Source organism: Abramis brama, assembly GCF_963993115.1.
Source record: "Abramis brama genome assembly, chromosome: 10".
Taxonomy (NCBI): Eukaryota; Metazoa; Chordata; class Actinopteri; order Cypriniformes; family Leuciscidae; genus Abramis; species Abramis brama.
Genome location: NC_139972.1, coordinates 37586909 through 37607196, shown reverse-complemented (window position 1 = coordinate 37607196; position 20288 = coordinate 37586909). Strand labels below are relative to the sequence as shown.

Genomic DNA, 20288 nt, shown 5'->3' with positions numbered 1-20288 from the left:
GATTATTTGGATTTTGGAGTCTACTGTATAAACCATGTAACGCATAATACAACTACAACTGCTAGTGTGCACTAACATCAAAGAAAGAAAAAAATGGGTAAATAAAAATGAGTCACTCCATACTAATAAAGTCTATTCAAGATTAATTATGTAGGGTTTACAAATATAACTTTGTTTTCCATTTATTATTTAAAGAACACTTTAATTATTCGATACCACGGCAAAAGTACAGAAATACAGGGGAGAGCAGGGCACTATTAAAGGAGTCATTTTTGAGTTTGACAACAAATTAATACACTATATCTAATCAATAAAATTGTGGCAACAGATTACAAGCAATATTATTAATTAAATTTAACAAATTAGAATTGAGTAATAATTAATCAAATTAATTCCTTAAAAGCTAACCATTTAAAATGAGTCAAATTTACAAAACATTTTTTTTAAACATTTTTTTTTTATTGCCAACATTGAAGACACCTGATATTAACAAGCAGAATCACTGAAGGACAAAACCGTAATTTTAAGTCACCATTATGGTGATCAGTGTTTGTTTTAGTTGGGCTCTTGACCTTAAATCATTAACTTTATATTTTGTTTGGCTGCTGTACCTGAGTTATAACATAATCATTATTTCACAATCATTTAACCTGAATCACTGAAATCATATAGAGCCCAAATTCTGAGTTAGGTTTACTTTAATTATAGCAGCTCTGTCCTTGTACAGCATAATATTTTTAGCCTTTTCAATGAAATCCATATGATCAAATCAATTTAAAAAAAAAAGTTTTTATGTAGGCACACACAGACATCAAGAATTTGCGTATGAATCTCAGCAATGGTGACAAACAGATCACCTCTGATCATAAGCTCATTATTTATTCATGCAGCAATGCATGATGGTAGCCATGAATGAGTTTTGATTGGTGGCACCCAGAATGCACTGCAACATGCTTTATAATTGTCACCATTGTTGAGATTCACAGGCTGATTCTTGAAAAAAAATTGTAAATTCAACTCAAAATAGTTTAGCTAAAATCATGAATATAATTAATCTGAAATTACTTATAAATATATAAGTACAACCAATTTACAAAATATAAGTACACTCAAATTAAAAAATATATCTGGATTTAGATAAATTTATTTCGTGCAACCCCTTGACATAATAAAATTAAGTGAAGTCAACATAAAAAAAATTTCAGTGTAGTTCTGGGGCACATCGTAACGCAGTGGGGCACGAGCCCCGGTAAAGTTTTGCTGTGCCCCAGTAAAAAAAAATCCTGAAAAAAGGTATATACAGTAGATATGTCTGAAAATAGGCTTTCATTATTGAAAGTTATTTACATTATTTAAATTATTTAAAATTTGAAGGCTGATTGTAATGCCAGCTGAAGCATAATATCCTGTGCATACTCTTCAATCGCCTCGGCCCTCGACTTGAGTCGCAGTCTGTCATTATGACGATTATTCATAATACGACATTTTCTCTAGAGACATGAAATTGAGTTGCTCGTGACCTTGGAGAAAAACTGAGCAAACTTTATACTAACCCAAAGAAAGTGTGATTGAAAATAAACATTATTTGTGTTGAAAACACTGATCAGTTGTGATAGGATGACAAGTGCTGCTAAGTGAGTATCTCTCTGGCCAAAGCGTGAAAGCAGAATTGAATTGAGCAGTATGATTACATGTATTACACACCATACTAATCACACCGATGTGATAGTTGTTTAAAAATTACCGTGGTAAAGTAGAGTTCCAGTGTATAAAAATATGGAGTTTGTCATTGTCATCACCCAAACAGTAACCACTTCTGAGTCCAAAAAAATGTTCACCTAAGCAATATTAGCAAGCAGTAAATTAAAGGGCATCTATTATGCAAAATTCACTTTTAAATGGTGTTTGGACAAAAAGATGCGAATAAGAACACAATTCATGTGCTGTCTCACGACTATATGTGTGCGCACAGAAAACAGAGTACGAGTGCTGAATTGAGTTCTCTTTTGAATCTTCTTGCGCTTGAATGAATCGCGATTTAAAGTCTTAAAAACACGTGCAAAATTATCATCTTTCACTCTATGATGGTTATACTTTGCATATAATCCACGAATCACAAGCGTTCCGAACCATGGGACAGGTTTTTGTGCTGAATTTTAACTCCCTAATAATCTGCCAGGGGTCAACAGCAACAGTTGGATCACAGCTCAACAACAATCTGTTACACCCCTAGTGACCAGAGTTAAAACTTTCCAGCAAAACTGTAGTAAACACAGATAAACTGATAACGCTGAAATATATTGGCTGACCTCAACAGGATTTCCAGGAGACTAGTGTGCATCTATTTGTATTCTTTAAATCTATCTATCAATCTTTATATCTTTAGTCTGCCAAGAAACAAATCTGTGTTCCAGAACAGTCTTCCAGTTGCATAGACTGCTACAGTGCTACAGTAGCTAAGACCAGGCTTGTGCAAAATTCAGAATTTCAGAATTGGCCTCCATTCAATTCATGAATTGGAATTTGAATTGAATTTACTCCGCCCCACAGGACGTTGAATTGAATTTGAATTGGAATGACAGGAAGTGGAATTAAATTCATGGCAATTCAAAGAAATTCCACACAGTCTCACAACAGAAAGAATGTGTTGAGTCTCGCATGCATTCAGTGTTAGGAAGGTTACTTTGGGAATGTTATTGCTTACTGTTATTAGTTACCCATTATAAATGTGGTTTGGATTACTTTATTTGGATAACTTTATCAATGCAAAGCAATTTCGTTTTAAGTTGATTAGTAACTAATTGAATGAAACATTTTACCTCAGTAATACAACTAAATACAATTACATTAATTTTGTAATTTAATAACAGAAATTTCATTTCACGTTTTATTTTTCGTATTTACTCCTCAACCCTGCATACATTTTGTTCTAAAATAGATATTGATCAAATTCTTGAAATAAATTACCCCCTCAATGTTGTTTAATTAGTTTTGTTCCAATGTAATTTTCATTTCAAAGTAATCACACAAACACAAAGTTGTTGTAAATGCAGTTATCATTTATTCCAATGCAAAAAATCACTGAGCAACACTGTTGCATCTAATTCTCAATAGCTCCTCAAATGTGTTTTCATTGAGTCTGCACCGTTCTGGTCTGAATATCTTTCCTGCAACACTAAAGATTCTCTCAGCAGGTGCAGAGTGAAGTTGTAAGGGACTTCTGAAACTTAAAAAGTCCAGTGTTGCCCATCAAATTGTGCTTTCAAACAAATGTCCACCTCAGATTGTTTAGCAACTATTTTAAATACTTGGTTAAAATAAAGCATTCTGGGAAATGGAGTCATGTTCCATCATGTTCCACAAAATTACAATTACAATAAATCAAACTTAATTATTTGTTCTGTGACTAGAGCTTTTTTAACATTCATTGCTGGGGGAAAACATATCCTTTTAATGTAATCTGTACTAGTTCAAACTAATATCATTTATAATGCAATCATATCTGACATATACTGTAAAGCTTCATTGTTAAACACTTCACTTAAAATATGTATATGAATTTCTTTGAATTTTTATTGAATTGCAATTCTGCTTCCTTTAATTCAAATTCGAATTGTAATTCTAGATCCTGTTTTTGACATCAATTCAAATTCAATTCAAATTCAAGAATTTAATTGGAATTAAGGAGTCATTCTCAATTCAATTCTGAATTGTGCACAAGCCTGGCTAAGACTAGTCTTAAAAGTTAGTCATTACATTTTTTCTCTTTAATACTGTTATAAGTCAGTTACAGAAAAACGTAGGTTGGTCTATTTTGGTACCGAAACGTAAGACTGATTGCCCCTTGACTAACTGCTAGTTGGTCATACAAGTTCTTAAGTCACAGTCATAACATAATGGCTATGATTATGCAAACTGGCCCCAGAGAACAAGTTCCACAACTGTAGCAATACTATAAGTTGTTCTAGCTCGTTTCTTCTAATGTCAGCATTAATAACAGTATCCTGCATTGTTGTCTCCTTGAGGTTTTGAGTTATCACAATATGATAGACAGTCAAGAAAAGGTAGACCGTTTTAACCAAACATATTATGTGAGCACAAATTAAGGATGGTCATTTTGAATGTAGTCATCAACTGCTATTGGGAAACTGCAAATGATGTTAGCTGAATGCAGCCATGACCTTACCTGAACTCTGCAGCCATTCTGTCATCGTCTGTTTCACGTCGAACGAGAGCCAGCGATTGGACGAAGCCTTGGAGACAAAGCGGGTGCCCAGATATCGAGCCTGATCGCCTACTCCATGATACAGTTCCAGCCTCTGCTCTTGGTCCATGGTGGGATTCTTAATCCGAAGGCGTAACTCGGCTTGAGACAGCAGCCGGTAGTCTGGAATACTCTGTCTCATCTCTGATACGTTAAAAAACATCTGATGCTTTGTGCCATTCTGAGCTAGAGAGAAAGTGAGAAATAATAAAAAAAGTTCATGGTTATTTTATAGCTCAGACAACAGACCACTCTTTTGTCAGATAAACCACCAAAGCACTGAAAAAAATAAGCCCCAGATTTGCCAGGTTAATGGCATCAAATCTTTAATAGATATTAAGAGTTTTGTTTGAAGGACTAAGTAAACAGGTATCCATGAGCAGAATTGTATATTCAGATTTTTTTTTTTTTGTGAAATTATAAATATGTATTGGATGGACAGAAATTCTAAAATTATTGTGGATAGTATCTACTTTTTCCGATAAAACTGCCCCTAAATGGCACCAAAAAAAAAAAAAAAAAACTGTGATTGGTCACTTTTCATGTCGGTCAGATGGACTCTTTCTGTCTCAATAGGTGATTCTTGGCCTATCAGTTTTTGCTGATGTTTAACATGGGAAGGAGGCCCATGGTGTTGGATGAGTTACACACCATAGTTTTATACTTACTTATTTCATTTGAATAAACTCCTAATCCTAATTGTGTCACATTATTGGTTATTATTATTCAATAACAATGTATTTACTTGGAAACATACAGGAATCAAACTCATTAAACAGAAGAACCCCTATAACATAAACATTACTATAACTTCCCGCTCCCAGAAAGAGCATCCTCGTGCTAATGATAGTCCAAACTGAGGAGGTGAGGAGGTAGGGAGGGAGGGAGGGCGGGGGATCTGGGGGAAGGACAAGGTGCTGGCAAAGGACAGGAAACAAGAGGAGATGGAAGCGAAAGAAATCAAGGCGGCGTGGGAGGAGCCAGGGAGGGAGGAGCTAGGGAGGAGACGAGAGCAGGAGGAGACAGGCAGGGACCCAGAACACAGCCATGATGAAGGCCCACGGCGGAGTCAAAGGAGGGAGGAGCCATGGTGGAGACTTGGCTGGTAGATACAGGGGGACAACAGACTAAGATGGAGCTGATGGAAGTGGAGACCAAGGCATAGCCGAAGAGCCAACGAGACCACGCGACAGATGGATCTGTGACAAGTGGCCAAGGTGGAGCCGAGGCGCCAGAAGACTGATGCAGAGCCAGTTAGACTGTGGACCAAGGCGGAGTCAGAAGGAAGGCGAAGCCTGATGGAGCCAAAGGGGTAGAGGGACGAAGAGCAGCTGAATGTCCGGAAGTCCATGGCACAGGCAGGGTAACGACTGACCATGGCAGAGTCGGAGGGACAAGGTAGCCCGGTGGAGCCGTAAGGAGGATGGTCCCAGGTGGAGTCAAGGGAGGAAGGAGCCAAGGTGGAGCTGACTGGTCAATGAGCCGAAGGCAATGGCAATTTATATAGCACAATTAAATAATCGAAATTGGCAAGTCATTCCAGAGTCTGGGGGCAACTACAGAAAAGGCACGGTTTCCCCAACACTTCAATCTTGACTTAGGGAAAGACAGGAGTCTCTGATTGGATGACCGGAGTGATCTAATTGGATGGTGTTCAGTCAATAGGACAGACAGATACGGTGGACCCATACCATTTAAAGATTTGTACACGAGAAGTAAAAGTTTAAAATCCACTCTGTAGCGCACTGGCAACCAGTGTAAAATGCATGGATTATTTTTCGGAAAAAAAGAAAAGAAATGTCTTTACTTTTGATTGCAGTCGGAGCTGGAAAAAGCAGGATTTCACTTCTAAATTTACCTGCCTATCAAATTTCAGAGATTCATCAAACACCACGCCCAAATTTCTCACCCAGGGCTTCACACAAGAGAACAAACCACCAAAATTTAGTTTAGGAGTGATAGAGGAATCGGAGGGTCCAAATATAATAATTTCCATTTTACTTTACATTTTACCATTAAAATTCAGAAAGTTTAAAGACAACCAGGTCTTTACATCAGTCAAACAGGCTTATGGCCAAACAGGCTTATGGAAAAATGTTTTCACAGATACAATTAAACCTAGACAGAAGCTCTTGCACTCTTGCACTCACAATGACAGTCTTCCATTGATAGAGTAACGTCATGGAATGCTAAAGAAAAGGCATTTCTGGTAGTAGACGTAATAAGCCGGGAACGACGAGCATAAGTAATAGATTTTGGAGCATTAAATGCAAAAGGAACAGAAAACAAAATGTACTTATGATCAGAAAAAACATTTTCACACACCTCAAGATTGCAGAGGGAAAAACCATGAGATAACACTAAGTCAAGTGTATGTCCATGATGATGAGTGGGAACATTGACTTTTGAAGAGCTAAATCAAAGGCGTTTAATAAGTTAGAAAATTCCTCGCACTGTTAACCCTTGCTGTAAAAAAAAAGGCAGAATTCTGTCCGTATCCTTCCATTTTCCATTAAAACAATAATATACCGTCGAAAACAATGCATTCTGGGTAATATTTGTCATTTTGGAGAAAGCAGCCTACAGGAATATACTGTGACTTAACAGTGCTCAAAGTCGACACTGTGTTCCAGATCACACCCTATACTGTACCCTCATTCACTATCCCCAACATTAGTTCACTTATATAGTCCACTTGAATGAAAAGAAGTGAGTGAATTGAGACACTGATGAACACCTGATAAGCAAAATCACTGAAGGAAAAAAGAAAAAAGAGAAACACAAGATCTGCAGCTGACTTCTAGCCACACGAGTGTGAAAACAGTTTACAAACCAGTTTAAAATTATTTCTTCCATACATGTACAAAAGTTCTTGTTGAGAATTAACAGATATTTAGTTGTTGATGTTTTATTGAATATAATAAAGTTTGTAGTCATCATGATGGAAATCAGTATTTGCTTTAGTTGGTCTCTTGACACTTGACTTTTGAACATTAGTTTTTCTCTGGCTGCTGTAACTGTGAATTTAAAAAACACATTTGTCATGGCAAGAAAAAGCCAAGAGGAAGATGATCAGGTGTTTGTGGCTGTTGGTATGATGTCATGATCATCCTCGACATGTCTGTTTCACAGTTCTCTTCCTGTGTATAAGCTTTGAATTTATGGGTATTTAATATTTCACTGATTCTTGAGAGTCGGGACAAAACATGTCCCACATAGAAAAGTCTAATTTATAGCAAAAATTAAGAAATTCATCATGATTGACATACTTACAAAGTTAAATCTAAAGGAATTGTATATCTGATCTACATCCTCTAATGTTTTATTTATTTAAGGAATTTGTTTTTACAATATTGAAATTAAAATCAAAGTTTGAAAATGCAAATATTTAGAAATCTGAGTTTTCAGAATAGTGTGACATCACAACTTAAGTTTATATATTGTAATTTTTTTACATATCAGAGTAACTAAACACTATTACAATATACTTCAGAACTTTAGATTCTTGTTGGATTTGAAGAATTAAAATTGTATATTTTTTAGTGTGTCTGACGGAGTTGACACAAATCCAGTTCTGAAGGGAAACATGTTTATTTGTTAAAAATATGTTTTTATTTAGAACCTGTTCCTTTACATGGTTAAATAGCTAAGACCTTTCTCTGCAGAAACATATAACTCTAATTGATATAGTGTGTATTTTAAAAAAAAGTTTTTTAAAACGTGTTTTGTCCCGACTCTCAAGAATCAGTGATTTATTTGTGAGTCTACAACATGAATTTCAGCAATGTTTCTGTAATCAGTTATTCTGAAGGATACTGAAATCATATTGTGCATTAAAACATTAGAACTCCTGCATGCCTTAGACACACACAGACATCAACAATCAGAATATGAATCTCAACAATGGTGACAATCAAAAGATTAATGTCGCAATGCATGCTGGGTTCCAGTATAAAACTCTCAGAATGCATTGCTGCATGAATAAATAAATAAATAAATAAATTATTGACACCATTGTTGATAGAAATGTGCTGATTTTTCATATCTTTGTGTTTCTACAAGGTAGCATAGCTCTGTTTCTTTGGTTGTGCATGATGTGTTAAAAAAAATTGTCATTGTAACATTGCTGTAGTTTTACAGTGATGGTAATGTTACACTTCTGATACAGGATTAAACTCTGAATGAGATCAGTGAATGAACAGGCTATATGATGATTTTTTCATCATAATCAATATAACAAACTGCATTCGCAAACCATGTGTGCAAAAGTGTGGCTTGCAAAAACACAGTCAAGCTGCCAGACAAAATCTAATATTTAAAAAGTCAAGAGTCCAGAACCCAACTAAAGCAAAACTGATCTCCATAATGGTAACTTCAAACCAAACATTTTCAATTAAACATTTCAATAACAACTTCTGTAGATGTATGACAGAAATAAAGTCATACTGGTTAATAATAAGTGTAATAATGTGTAATGGCTGGAAGGCAGTTGTATTTCTTGTGTTTCTCTATTTTCTGTTCTTGTGTTCCTCTTTCCTTCAGTGAATCTGCTTGTTAACAGCAGGTGTTCATCACTAATGATCAACAATCACTTACATATTCCCTTAATTATCTCACTGCAACACTGTCAATGTTACTTTTTGTCATCTTTGTAGTGTGGATTTTCCTGTGGGGTTGAAGGGTTAACAGTGTAAGATAAAAAGACACACCTACGAAATGTATTTTAACAGTAATAAGCTGTAAGTTATAATACAGGTATATGTTGCCAGTAGTTTACTGTAAAATTTAGTTTTTTTGGGTCATCATTGTGCTGAAGAGTAGAGCCTGTGCTTCAGTCCAGGAGAAGATCTGATACATTGATGATTTGCTGCATGTTGCTTTATTTAACACGCGGTGACTATGCAGTTGCTGGTCCAGTGGAAATCTCTTTATTTAAAATATTTTTTAGTGGTCTCAAATTAAATAAGCTCACAGTAATACTTTGCTCACATTATTAGTGCATTATATTTTAGTTAATACATTTAAATGACAGTTGGTCAATTTAAGGCAGTCGGTTTCTGCAAGTGAAATGAGTTAACGTGAGTTTCAATTTAGTGCATTTTTACAGTAACATTCGCTTTCAAGAAGAGGGTGTAGCTTTAAGAACTCATGCAACAACAAAACAGGACAATCTCACGCACTGAAAATGTCAGTAGCGATGTTCAGCCTTATATGTTCAAACCGGAGTCTGACAATAATAATAATAATAATAATAATAATAATTCATTACATTTACATAGTGCTTTTCTCGGCACTCAGAGTGCTTTACATAGAAGGGGGGATCTCCTCAATCACCACCATGATGCCTACAGATCCAGAGAATATATGCTGGAGATAGAACAGGTATAGTTTAGTTTAATTACGGTTAAAACTTATGTTGTCATCTTGCTTTTATCCACTATTAGTACAAGCCTGTTGTAGCGGACCCCGTCCACATGATGGCCAAAACTTTACTGATGAGTTTTATGAAATTATTTTATTTGTACTTCACACAAAAGATGAGGCATCCGTTTTCACTCTAGATAATCACAGTTGTGTATTCAAGAGCTGAATAAAACAGTACAAGAAGTGCGCATTAAAGTCTTATTCATTTACTCTCTCTCTGCCTTGCATTATCATCAACATACACAGAGAATTACACAAAACCACTCGGTACAACTAATAGTAAATTAAAAAATATCCAGACCTTTTGCCTCTTCGGGGGTGCTTAATAAACTGGTAAACTTTATATCCGTAAAACAACTCAGATGAACTGTAATAAAGTGCGTGCTCTCCCTTCCATTACTGCCGTCGCCAGTATCGCTCCGGAGACTAAGCTGGATCACGATAGGTGGTACAGTACTGGTCCATCCCATAGACTGTGGTCCATCCTTAAAGGAGCCGTATGTAAGATTGTGGCCAAAACTGGTACTGCAATCACTTTCAAATTACTGTAGAGCGGTGTATCCCCTCCCCCTCCCCCCTGACTCGAGGTTGCCAGATAGGCTGCAGGATCCAGCACGAACGTTTGTAGCTGCAGCTGTGGTAACTAGAGCTGAGCTGGCAACCCGGATGCCGAAACACTACTGACTTCGTGATTGGTAGATAGGTGGAGGGTGGAGCATCAGGCCAAAACACAAGATGACAACATCAACATCAGTTGAGGGCTGCAACTTCACTTTTTAAATGACAATATCCTGGCCGTACTACTGTTGTCAGTGATATAAGTATTTGAAATGATTTCTTAATGTCTAGTGACATATCAGAGCCATTTTATGATTAATTGAAATACATTTCTTACATACAGCTCCTTTAAGTAACAACTTTTTAACAAAACCTGTGTTCAAAACCTTTTTAACAAAACCTCATTCACAAAGGTCACGTCGCTTTGCCCAGAATCTGCAAACGGCTTGTTCCGACTCCGAGGCACTGCTTATGATTTATGGATATTTAAAAAAGGAGTGGGTTGATTTTATATCATTATAGGATGGTTGTGTACACACACTGCCAATACATTTATGTACAAACACCATGTAAAAGTAAATTTTGCATAATAGGTCCACTTGAAAGGCAGGACTTGTTTGTCAGATGGGGGACTTCCTTTGCTGAAAGCTCAGTGTTCTCACTCTGAGAGCAGATGCTGACATGATTGAGATCCATCAGAGAATGCTGGTCATCTGCTATGAGGATAGGAGGATGGGTGGAATACTCACAGTGGTCAATTCCACTATCCATGTCAAACCTTGACAGATGCTAAAATTATATTACTAATAATAATACTGATTAAAAAAAGTCAATGTAGTATTTGTTGTACTGCTTTAAAAAATAAATAAATAACCAGTAAAACATCCAGACACTGTGTCTGGATGTTTTACTGGTTGTTTATTTATGCACAAAGATGCAAATGAAATAAACAGCGCTTTAAGATTTTCAGGTAGGCCGAACATTAGTATTCAGGTAAGAAAGACCTCAGAAATTTAATTTAAGTAATCACATGTAAAGTAACACTCCATTGTCTTCACTGTATAAAGTATATAGATTAATAATTATTGAAGATGCAAAGTTATTCAGTTAGTGATTTTCTCTTTGTCTTTTGTTCTTTGATTAACATTAATTACACAGAATGCATCTGGTATGTTGGCTGGCTGCTGTCAATTTAAAAGACCTTACGCACACAATGCATATCATATCCGATTTTCTCTCAACTGTTTACATTTAAGACTGGGCATTTTGCCATCATTTTGTATGTTTTTGTCTGTTCAAGATGCTTGAGATCTCAAATTGGTACTGCCACGCTGTCTGTGAAGCTGCTTTCTGTGCGCGCGTTTTGGGTGTGTGTACAGACAGCTGCTTCACAGACAGCGCGCCAATACCAAATTGAGTTCTCTTTTGGGTCTTATCGCTCTTGAATGGTTTAAAAGGCCTTTAATTGGCTGATAAGCCAGTATATGCCTTAATATAATTTCTTTTGTTTTCTTTTGGCTTTGGGGTGAAATGTGACCTGTACATGCTTTCATAGGATGTTTAGATTTGTCTCTAAAGCAATGGGAAATAAAATGTATCATTTCTAATATGCTTGGTACAACACATTAAGGGCATGTTCTATTCACCATCCACTGTTGAGGGATTTCATGTATTGAATATTCAGAATGGGTCCCATGTATCAACACCTGTGGTCACGCATAAAAAGTGTCCATGACTAAATGAACTGCTCTTTGTTGACGGTGTATGGTGGATAAGATGAGGGTGGAGTGGGATTTGTGTGTGTGTGTTTACATAGGCTGGTGCTCAGGTAAGCTCAGGACAGCTGTCCTAACAGGCACTGAGACAGACCTATCATTAGTAGTGGGTGCAACCAGATTCCAGCAGACTTAAAAATCTGCCTCTCCAACACGTTTAACCCTTCCTGTCCTCTTACTGTCGCCTTCCATAAAATCACAACTCTCTCTTTCCCCAACTATCCTGTTCCAATCACATTAAGCCATGGCACACTTTACTGGCAGATGAGCTGTGCATTCAGCACAATCTTTGACGTGATAACATGAGATGCTATGCTATGATACATGCAGCACAATAAGAATTATTATTAAAAAAAAAAAAAAAAAAAAAAATGGAACATTAGGCACGCCTGCAGGACATGGCTGTAAATTAAGTGCTCTCTATTTGACAGCATAATTTATGATTACACAATTGTATGGTCTGTATACTACGGACAAAACATTTTTCTACCTTCAACTAAAAGATATCAAGTGTAGTAAGCCATAAGGAAAAATCAAGGTTCCAAATGAAACTACAGTTTCTATGAAACTATAAGTTTCAAAGTACTTTTTTATTCTGTTTTAGCTGTGGACTGTACACTCAAGACATACACACTTGTTGGTAACTTGTTTTTGGCAACAACAAAACAGCAACCAGTTTTTGGTCTGACCTGGGTATGTGACAAAATCTGCAACGTAGCTCAAGCCAAACAGCTATGATACTAAAAATATATATATATATATAGATATAGATATATATGAATGATATAAATAAAAAAAATATTAAATTTATAATATAAATAATAATAATAATCTTAATGGAGAAGTATATGAAAATATTACCATTTGGGTAATTTGATGACAGCAATCCGTATTCCTGCAAAAGCAAATCTGTAATCCTAAAGAAATATGTTAACATATATTAATTGCTACGGTTAGTGGTTCAGTCAGGAGTGAAAAAAATGGAAAGGCCTATTTTAAAATGGACAACAAGATGTTTTTCTATTCATGTTCAAAAGGTCAAAAAGATTTCACTGCTTTCTGCTTTTGTATTTAAATGTATTGAAACAATATAAATTATTATTGTTTTTTGTAAGGCAAGCACACTATTTCTGCTATCAGAACAACCTCTAACCCTAAATAAAATAAAATTTCCACATAACTCACCCCACACTGTTTACACAACAGATGTGAATTATACCTCAAATTATGCAGTGTTGCTTGTAACCACCCAGCAACATCGCAGAACATCCTAGCAACCACATGGCAATGCTTTTAAAACACTTATCAAAATCTTAGCAACTGCAGTGCAGCACCCTGGCAACCACCTAGAAGTGTAGCAGTGACTTTTCTTTGGTTCAAGCACTTTTCTTTAGTAAATGTAAAAACCTAGTTATTCACTAACAATTGTGGCTCTAACAATTAATGTTGTCTTGCGAAAGTAAGCAATTACTACAGTAGTGATGGTTGTAAATACTGTGCGTGGGAGGCCTTCCAATTGCATCAATGTATTCCACCTTAAACAAATGTAAGAAGCTTTATGCAAACACAAAACATAAGAAAAAGTTTTGTACCACAAGGGGAATTGCAAGAGCAGGAATTCAATGTTGCTATATAGGAATATTTCCTCGCAATCTTAGTCACACCTCAGAAACAAGCAACCCTCTTTCCTGTCAAATGGGACTGTCAGACTGATAAAGGAGGGAAAGAAATGAGAGAAAATACAAAACACAGAACAGAGAGAGAAAGCTCAAGTTACAGGAAAGCCCCTAACTCCAGAAGAACACACAAAAAGAAAACAGAATTAGTGAGAAGGACAGCGAATCTGACTCGTCTTCCTTATCACCATTTTCTCTCATGTATTTCTCTGTTTCTTTGTCCTTGGTTTTCATCTTCAAACAAGCCCCATCTTTTTCTTAGAGATTCATGACGTGTGCATAAGATCATAGGCCTGATGTTTATGTCTGACGAGTTTGAAGTGGTTAAAGGAGTAAAAGAGGAACAGCGGGTGGAGATGGTGGGGGATGAAAGCAAGTGAGTGATAAGCATCAAATTAACAACAGGTCTAAGACAAAAAAGTGAACAAACAGCTGTCAGAGTGTTCAAACAACCTAATTGTTCAGAACAAACAGACCGAAGTATCCTCAAAATGTTCAACCCCCCAGCAAGAACTTCTTGTTAAAATTTTGAGTTTAACAATCTAATGCAAGAAGCCAACAGCAATAACAACTAGGCTATAAAAATACCACAGAACCTGATTTCACCAAGTGCAACATGTTCCTGGATCAACATCTGTGTTGATCCTGGAACAACATTCCAATCAACGAATCAGATTTGAGGGACAAGATTATAGTTTGTCAAGTTTAAGCTTACAACCAGGGTTAGGTGCTTCTACATCAGTGTTGTAATTTCCCTCTGATTTTAGGGATAACTTATGGGTAGGGTTAGGGTTAGGGTTTGGGTTAGGGTTAGGGTTAGGGTTAGGGTTAGGGTTAGGGTTAGGGTTAGGGTTAGGGCTAGGGATAGGGATAGGGATAGGGTTAGGACTACATTTTCGGCCTGGAATGTTGTTCCAGGATCAACAAAATACGTTGAACCAGGAACGCATCTAAGTCTGCAAAATCATGGACGTGCTAAAATACCACACATAGTCTGAGCGCAACAGAGGAAAAATGCGAAAGGCATGTGATATAAAACTTCATCATGTTTTAAAGAAGATTGGCTTGATTAAGTGGTGGAAATAACGGGAGACGGGCACAGAACTGTAACAAACCTCTGAGATATTTACAATTACACATCCACCACAGGTGTAGCGGGGGTTTCAGGGATAAAAGAGAGCTCACATATTCAATATTTAGCTATTAGGTCTATTTAAATGCTTCCGTTTGTTTTCATATTATAATAATATAATATTAAAACAAAATGAAGCATGTAAACTGATATATCACTTTAAATACTTCTCTAAAATTATATTTTATTTGGCCTATATTTTATTATATTATTAGCCTAATACAGAATTGATGTCACAAGGGGATTGTTCAAGGCTCCTTGCCAGTAAGAAGTTTGAAAACCCCTGATAAAGTAAATATTGGAAATTCATAAGCAATAAACAATCATTTAATTTGGTTTAATGCTGCAAGTAGCCTATAATTGACTGTACAAAACATTTAATTGTTGTCCCAAACCATGTCAGTGTAACTGCATGATTTTTTCATTCTATATTATATTACTGTAAAGAATTGAACTGCCCAGCAGGAGATTTTGTAAATGATTTTTAATAGAATTTCTTGGTAAAGACTGGTACTCGAATCTGGTAAAAAATTCTCTGGTAACCTAAAATGTGCATCATTTAGTGACTTCTTAATTAACTTAATTGCTTGTTTTACATCAAGGGTCAAATAACATAGAAATGGCACATTAAAGTTAAAAGTTACAACTCCATGATGAAACCATTTTTTGTGAGTGTTTACATACACTGTACAGGTCTGGTATAAAGAATGTTTTTGTTTTAAGTAAATAAATAGACATTTTATATTAGAGTTTAAAGCTACAGTCCGTAACGTTTGGCACTCTAGCAGTTAATAAACAGAACTGCATTCGTCTTAAGGATGAGCAATGTAGCTGGAGCTACTTCTCTTTGTTTATGTCTATGACGAGTCACGCAGGTACTGGGCTATTCCGCAGTGGTACGACCCGAACCAGTCTAAAATAGTCCCAATATAAACACTTATTATAGGTGAACCATAGGGATTCAGGATACGACAAAAACATGGTTTGAAAAATGGATTCATGATGTACTCGCTTATTATATAAATTTTGTACATTTTGAACACAAAAAAAGTAATGGACTGCAGCTTTAACTTCTTTTAGTAGCCTATGTGAAAAGAAACTGAGCACAGATACAAGAAACAAGAGACATGAGACTACCAAAAATTGGTTGCAAGGGAAATAGATTATACTGTTGTGGACTGTCATTATGTAGTAATTATACAGTTAAACAGTGATTATTGTGCAACAAAAAAAAAATCACCATTCAACACTGTCATGAATGAATAGGACATGATTTTAGATTATTCTTTAAAGAAGTCAGAAAGAGGACACCTCCAAGTTCTTACCTTGCCTGATGACGAACTTGTGCACCTCTTTGCCAAAGTAGTCCTCATCTTCAGCCTGCAGAGGGACAGTGTTCAGCTTCATTTCTTCGCTCAGTTCAACAGTGCTGTTGTACAAAGAAAGCAAGGAATCTGGGATCTTCTGTCCATCGTCGTCTATCTCAGATTCTGGCTCTTTGGCCATGCGCAGTTTGCTGAGGATCTGACCACGGATAGCCTCTATGCGTTTCTTCTTCACCACCTCCAGGTCCAGAGTCTTGCAGGTGGACATACTGCCCGTTCCAGCCACCATGCACAGGGCCGTCAGTACCAAGCAAACGAACCTCATGGTGCCAAATCTGTGCCCAAACTGTCTATTGGAACAGTTTTAAGTAAGGAGAGAGGCTCACCAAGAGCTGTAATTGACGTAGAGCCTTTGGATCAAACAAACACAGTAGTGTTGCAGGTTATGGAGGTGATGCTACCTGATGATGATTCTGGAAAGCACCTTGAATAATAGCCAACAGAACAGCTGAGGTCTGTCTAATATGGGAAATTCCTGACACATCACCTGTTTCAGAGCTCCATCCAGACAGCACAGTGCAGTTTAGCCAACTGGAGCAACCGCTCTCCCATATAAACAAACTTAGAGACACACAAAGACCATGCAATTAGTAGGCTACACAATGAACATATGTAAGCATAAATCTGTAAAAACAAAGAAAACATATACACGCATAAACAGAAACGTTTTTCCTTTCGGCACAACTTTATCACAGACTCACTGCTAGCAGTGCAACACAGAAATGCTTGTTCAAATCCATGTGTCTGGACTGACTATTTTTCTCTCCTCTAGTCTCTCCTCTAGTTTCCCGCTGTGAAAACATGAAGAGGTCTGGATATAATGGCACGTCTGTAACCTTGTTTTCTCACTAACTTTCCCCTTTACTCAGTTTTATTTTTAGCCCTCCAAGCTTTTCTGGTCTTGATGCTTTACTTGATGTTTTGTCATCTCACACAAAAACCTCTAAATAAGTCTTCCTTAACTATTTCACTAAACCAGACAACCTCATCTTGTTGCATCCTGCATTCGTAACAAGACAAAGGGCTGTGTCCACTTAAGAAATCTTTGAAGATTGATTTTCCGGAAGCATCCAGATAATCAGATAACAGTAATTCATTTAACATGCAAACATCATGTTAGGAAAAAAGCTGCTTTTAGAGCTCTGGCTGTAAACCATTCAAAACATAGTAAAGAAGTTTAAGCAAGTTTAATAACTCTATGCAGAGCAAAAGCTTCACAATCCATCAGTAAAAATAAGTAACATTGTTTTTTAGATGTTTAACATGGCTCTTTAAAGACTACAACCACGTTTTCTCTCCAAACAAGATTTTCCCACTACAAAGGCGAGTGGAAAGATTAATTTGCATGGCTAACCAAACACACTGCTCTCATACACATCTCATTTCACTGAGAGGAAATGAAAGGAAAACAGATCTTCTTGGAAAATACCCTGACGTTTTGGCTCTGATGATGTCAGGAAAATCAAACTAACCACGTCCAACCCACGAGCTTCGAGTGACAGATGGAGTAAACAAAAAGAGCGAAACAAATGAACCGTCCATGAGTGCCCAGGCAGTAAAAGCACGTGAACCGCAGCAGTGACAGCAGTAAATGCAAATGTTCCTTCTCTTCTCGACCTTCTTTTCTTCTGTTTGTCCACTTTAATGTCTTTTGGCTTCAGTAAAAAAGTCCTCCAGACACTCCTTCTCTTTCGTACAGCACTCTTTTTATCAGCTCCCTCTTTTAACACACTCCCTCTCTTCGCTTGTCAGAGCTTGCTGGTGACAAAATTAATTGTGAGAGCTTTACGTTCCAATAACTTCTCTCTCCCACTCATGCTCACTCACTCACTCACTCTGTTTTCGGGTTGCTGTTGCTTCACTATAGAGCCGAGAACTCTCCGCCCAGGAAATGAGACTAACAGACTCTCTCAAATCTGCTCCTCACACAGCACTTCTCTTATACTGGCCAGGAAGCCCTTTGCAGCTTTTGGGGGACACACATACACAAAAATACACAGTGAAAGGACAGACAGTTCAATAACATGGGCATGACACTAATGTCTGGCCAAACTAACCACACACCTTATTAAATGAGTGCCAAGGTAAGATGATGACAGGCACACTGGAATGCTCTCTATTATACAAACACACTCCCAACCTGAATCCCGACAAGCTGCACAACTGAACACTGTTATGAAGGCCACATTTATGTAATGCGGTGAGCTGATGTTCACTTTGCTGTTTATTTTCTGGCCTCTTGATTGTCATTAAATAGATGTGAAGCTGAAATATTAGACAGATGTGATCCAAATCCACATTTGGCTTGCTTGAGCATTAGACATTTTTTAGGAACATCACGATTTTTTCTTTAATAACAATGTCCTCTCTGTACTGAAAGAGCTGAAGTAGCTTGCACCTTAACAGAATTGTTTATTTTAATTATTCAACCTGCACAACACTCTCTAAAAAACAGTTATTTGCATGTTCTCCGATAATCTCACTGCTTGATTAAAGGGAATCTACAGTATAGTATACTTTGCTGGAAAGGAATTCCATCATGCATTTCCACAAAGCATCCATAACATTTCATTTTCATTTGGATTTTCTTTGATTTGTTTTAAATGTCAGAAAGTGAAACAGATTCACATATTGTGTTTTCTGAGTTTTAGGAAGGTATAGAGACATAGGTATAAAGAGACTATTTCTCATAAAATAAAGCAGCTTCAATTTTTGACAGCATCCATTTTCATGTGTGTCTGGCACCCCCTTGTGGACCTGAAGAGCAGTTAAATAATCTGCTGATTTCAAGTCTTGACAGTAAATTCATGCAATTTCAAATACCTATTACTACTATTTATACTGGCCTGCCACCAAATGAAAAACTATAAAAAATAATGAACAATGGCTATCTAATGGCTAATAATGAACAATGGCTATCTAATGGCTAATAATGGCTATCTGTTTATCTTCCACTGGTCAGATAAACAGATAGCCACACCACATCAGACTGCTCAAAACATCTTTGAAAGCACCAGAGTTATATCCTAGTGTTTACTACTCAGGAAGTCACACTAGTATTACCATACTTGTATGCATCTCGGCATGTTGAAATAGGATGAAGTGTTTTAACCACAGAAAAAAAATATTAGTTTTACTACAAAATACTCTTTCTTAGAAAGAAAGTTTGTTTCTCTTTCCAGAAATTCACAATTTCCTAAAACCCCATGCTATGGCTTCTCTATATCAAATATCTAAATGTAATGTTACATCAGGTTACTGTAGGACAAGGTCTAACTCTGTCCAACACCATTTGTGTTTGTGGGTACAGCCAACACTGACCTGTGATCTTTCTCACAAACTGAAGCCAAGGAAACCAGGCTCCAAAACAGAGAGATCGCTAGCTGGCACCAGCATGCACTTTTGATCCCACAAACTCAAACTGGACTGTGAATCAGAACATGGTCCTGTGTGTGATTATTTCCATTGTGCTCATGAAAGTATCAAAGTAGCTATAGTCCTTCTGATCATTCTGACCCTAGAATTTTTCTTTAAAAAAAGGGGGAAAAAAAGACCTTTAACCTATGTATTTGTTAATTGTGTATTTGTAAAGAGCTCTTTAATTGAATTGTTTCTGTTGGAATTAGAGAGCCCTCTATTTGAAACTGTTACTGGTAAAATGGAATTACAGCTCTCTAATTGAGAGATCTCATCCTATAACAGAAACTTTGACATGGATTAGAAGGATTTACATCAACAGTTGAAACAGAACCACACAGGCACACATCAGTATAGAAATGCACACAACAAATCCACACACAATAAATGTATGCATTGGAAGAATGCACCAATAGACTGTTATATGGTGTGCGAAAAATAATAATTGTGATATTATAAAGATGTCAGACTTTATATTAGGTAAACTACTAAATATACTAACATTAACAATACTATGGATTTACTCAGTAACTGTTATTTCTTAAAATTTCCCACATTTACTGCTACACTAAAAATTGCTGTGGTGTTTAAACTCATGTTAGCATCAAATATAGACAATAGCTATTAAGGGGTCAGGATTAATAGGACCTCTTAATA

At 36.6% G+C, this 20288-nt stretch overlaps 1 protein-coding gene across 2 annotated transcripts in view; it reads right to left on the bottom strand.

The window, feature by feature from the left end:
• The window catches only part of tgfb1a (transforming growth factor, beta 1a), a 30431-nt gene extending 12379 nt beyond the window's left edge, over positions 1-18052 (bottom strand). The window contains exons 1-4 of one of the 2 annotated variants that reach the window (XM_084125568.1): positions 17687-18052; positions 16702-16775; positions 16155-16564; positions 4187-4450 (exon numbers count right to left, since the gene is read on the bottom strand). In XM_084125568.1, coding sequence (XP_083981694.1) covers positions 4187-4450; positions 16155-16479 — 589 coding nt within the window. In that variant the 5' untranslated portion in view covers positions 16480-16564; positions 16702-16775; positions 17687-18052. Of the gene's footprint in view, positions 1-4186; positions 4451-16154; positions 16565-16701; positions 16776-17643 lie in introns of both variants that reach the window. The other variant, XM_084125569.1, reaches the window with a different exon arrangement.
• Between the last annotated feature and the right edge of the window lie 2236 nt (positions 18053-20288).